The sequence below is a fragment of the Triticum aestivum genome, chromosome 4A (genome assembly GCF_018294505.1).
Source record: "Triticum aestivum cultivar Chinese Spring chromosome 4A, IWGSC CS RefSeq v2.1, whole genome shotgun sequence".
Lineage (NCBI taxonomy): Eukaryota > Viridiplantae > Streptophyta > Magnoliopsida > Poales > Poaceae > Triticum > Triticum aestivum.
The window spans coordinates 735,289,261-735,292,094 of record NC_057803.1 but is presented as its reverse complement, the minus strand read 5'-3'; the positions used below and the strand labels follow the sequence as shown (position 1 = coordinate 735,292,094).

The window sequence follows — 2,834 nt, the reverse complement described above, 5'->3', positions numbered from 1 at the left end:
GCCGAACTAGGTGCATGTATGGAGGAGGGCCTCTCGCAAGCCCTGATGAGAAGTAATTTGCCGGTGATGATTGAGTTGGATACTTGGATTTCCTACAGGCGGTTCGTATGATACAGTCAAGCGACATTGACAGATCGAATTACTCGTCTTTGGTTGAGGATATCAAGCGACTCCTAAACCTCCGTAAAACTAGTATTACTCATATTAAATGCTCTCAAAATAAGGTTAGCAATTGTTTAGCTATTTTTGCTTGTGTGGAAGGTAGAACCATGACTTGGTTTGGGTCTGGCCCTTCTAGTGTGACAGAGTTTGAACGATGCTTATTGTAATCCCCCTGTGTTTTGAGTAATAGTATATACAAGTGTTTTACCCGGGGAAAAAAAGGATTGTACAAGAATCGATTCTTTTGTTTTTAAGTGGGACAAGGATCGTACCACGATTTTTTTTCCTTTTTTTTTTTGCAGCGATCGATCCGGTATTTTTCCTCCGTGTAGCGATCGATCGTGAATACGATCGGCAGAAAACGCCGTCCTGTTCCAGGCCTCCGAGAAGCCCTAAACCAAGGTACCTTTTCCGACTCCCCACGGACGGCAGAGATCACCGGCCGCCGACCATCCGGTCGATTTTCCTCTGCCAGATCGATCATCTCCTCTCTCTCCATTTGCAGATCGATACGACGACGTAGACCCTGACCATGGAGGAGGCAGAGAAGGGGGAGATCTTCGAGAGGACCACCATGTCGACGTTGGACAGGCATCCGGATCCGGGGCCGACGGCTGTCCTGCTCACCGACGACCTCATCCTGGAGATCCTCTCCCGCCTCCCCGCCAGATCCCTCCACCGCTTCAAGTGCGTTTCCGTGTCCTGGCGCGACCTCATCGTCGACCCTGCCAACTGCAAGAAGCTGCCACAGACCCTCGCTGGCTTTCTCTACATGACCGTCAACAGCAGCGGGTGCGGCCACCACTTCGCCAGCATATCCGGCGACGGCGCAGCCCCGTTTGATCCTTCGCTGCAGCCTAACAAGTACATGGACATGGTCCAGGTGGACGCCTGCAACGGTCTCCTCCTCTACTGCGGCTGCAACGAGAAGTTGTTGTCCCCTTTGGATTGGCCAGACCACGATTTCCGTTTTGTCGTGTGCAATCCTCTCACAGGGAGGTGGGTGGAGCTGCCTCCTACACCGCAGGTGGCAGAAAATAACAGATATAGCTGTACCGCAGGCCTGGCTTTTGATCCGGCAGACTCATCCCATTTCAACGTTCTTCACTTCGAGCAGGCCTTTTACGAAGCTTATGTCACAGGAGTGAACATCTACTCATCGCGGGCAAGATCCTGGACTCGCAGGGATAGTGGGATGGTTGACAAAGTGGCGCCGTTCTTCCGTGGTAAATGTGTCTCTGTTGACCGTATGATGTATGTGATTGGCAGCATGATGGACATAAACAACGAGTGGGTGCTCATGGGGGTGGACATGGAGGGGAAAGTGTGGAAGACTATCCGTGTGCCGTACGGCCAAAGATTTGCTACGATTGGAGTGTCACAGGGGTGCTTACACTATGCTGCAGCTTCTGTGGTTGATAACAATAATAGGACGGTTTCCCAGATAGCGCTCTGGTGCCTCAAGGATCGTGACAGCAAAGAATTTGTCCTGAAGGATACCGCCAACATCAATAAACTTATGAGCATGACTGGAAAGAAGTACATGGTGGATGTGATTCATCCAGATTGCGACACCATTTTTTTGATTTCGTATGGAGGTGACACCTTAGCGGCGTATGATATGCGACATAAGAAAGTTGGTTGTATCCTTAATCTTGAGAAAGGACATCCATACCGATTTCTACCCTATGTTCCTTTGTTTTCAGAGTCGTTAGCAGATGCAGATGAGCAGTAGCGTCACCTTCAAACAACCCTTGTGCTTCCTCCAGGAATTGATTCTTCTGTTGGTTGAAGTACTTGCCTGTGTACTTTGGAATCTACTTGAATCACGCGGCTCAATTTCCTGGTGATTAATTACCGTCGTGCTTGCTTGATTTCTACTAGTTTAGAGCACATGCGTGGTAAACCTACAGATTGTCATTTCCAAAGAATATTGTTACTCTTGTTCTTGTTTACTGTTATTCTGGACATGGCTTAGATCCATGGGGTTAAATTATATTCTAATCAGCCTTCTTGTCCCTAACAATCAGTTATTATGATTACCCTAAATCTTAGTGCAGATTGATTATCAACCTGATAGTTTCCTAAAAGGTTCAATCAGGCTGGTTGTTGATGTGATGTCACATTCAGTATTTCGGTCAAGCACTGCCTTTGAGCAAGTTCCTTTTATGCATGTTTTCTGTAGCTAATGAATTCAATTGAGCTTTGTATCTGTTAATCACAGAGAAATTGCATCAATGTCAATAGAAATAATATTGGAGTATGTACTCTTGTACAGGTAGCAACGTGTAGGCGAAAGAAATCAGTGCGCCAGCGTTTTACTAACAGTAGTAACAACAATTTTGAAGATATGCAGCTTCATTGACATGCACGATATTTGTCAACAGAGCTGATTGACCACCAAAAATTGGTGTCTGCTCTGATTGATTGATTTGGCTGCGTTGCTACTTGCTACCCTGTTTGAGTCGCTCACCAAAAGCGTTTGTGATGTGATGATTCCTGATTCTTGAATGAGTTTGCTCTAAGCACTACCGGAAACTGGCCCTACCCCGACGGCCAAATCAATGCCGACGGCTGCCGTCGGCCTACTTTGCGCTATGCCGACAGCCACGTCTTGGCCGTCGGCGTACATTGGCCGTCGGGCTACCACGAGCTAAGCCGACGGCACCCGT

The 2,834-nt window shown here is 47.8% G+C and overlaps 1 protein-coding gene across 1 annotated transcript; it reads left to right on the top strand.

Moving 5' to 3' along the window:
- Positions 1-680: 680 nt before the first annotated feature.
- Positions 681-1,897, top strand: LOC123083477 (putative F-box protein At4g38870). Its single transcript, XM_044505513.1, has one exon. The coding sequence runs from the start codon at positions 695-697 to the stop codon at positions 1,895-1,897; it is 1,203 nt and encodes a 400-aa protein (XP_044361448.1). The 5' UTR covers positions 681-694.
- Positions 1,898-2,834: the final 937 nt, after the last annotated feature.

Excerpts from the sequence above, each read along its gene's own strand:
- LOC123083477 (XM_044505513.1), top strand. The coding sequence starts at position 695 with ATGGAGGAGGCAGAGAAGGGGGAGATCTTCGAGAGGACCACCATGTCG.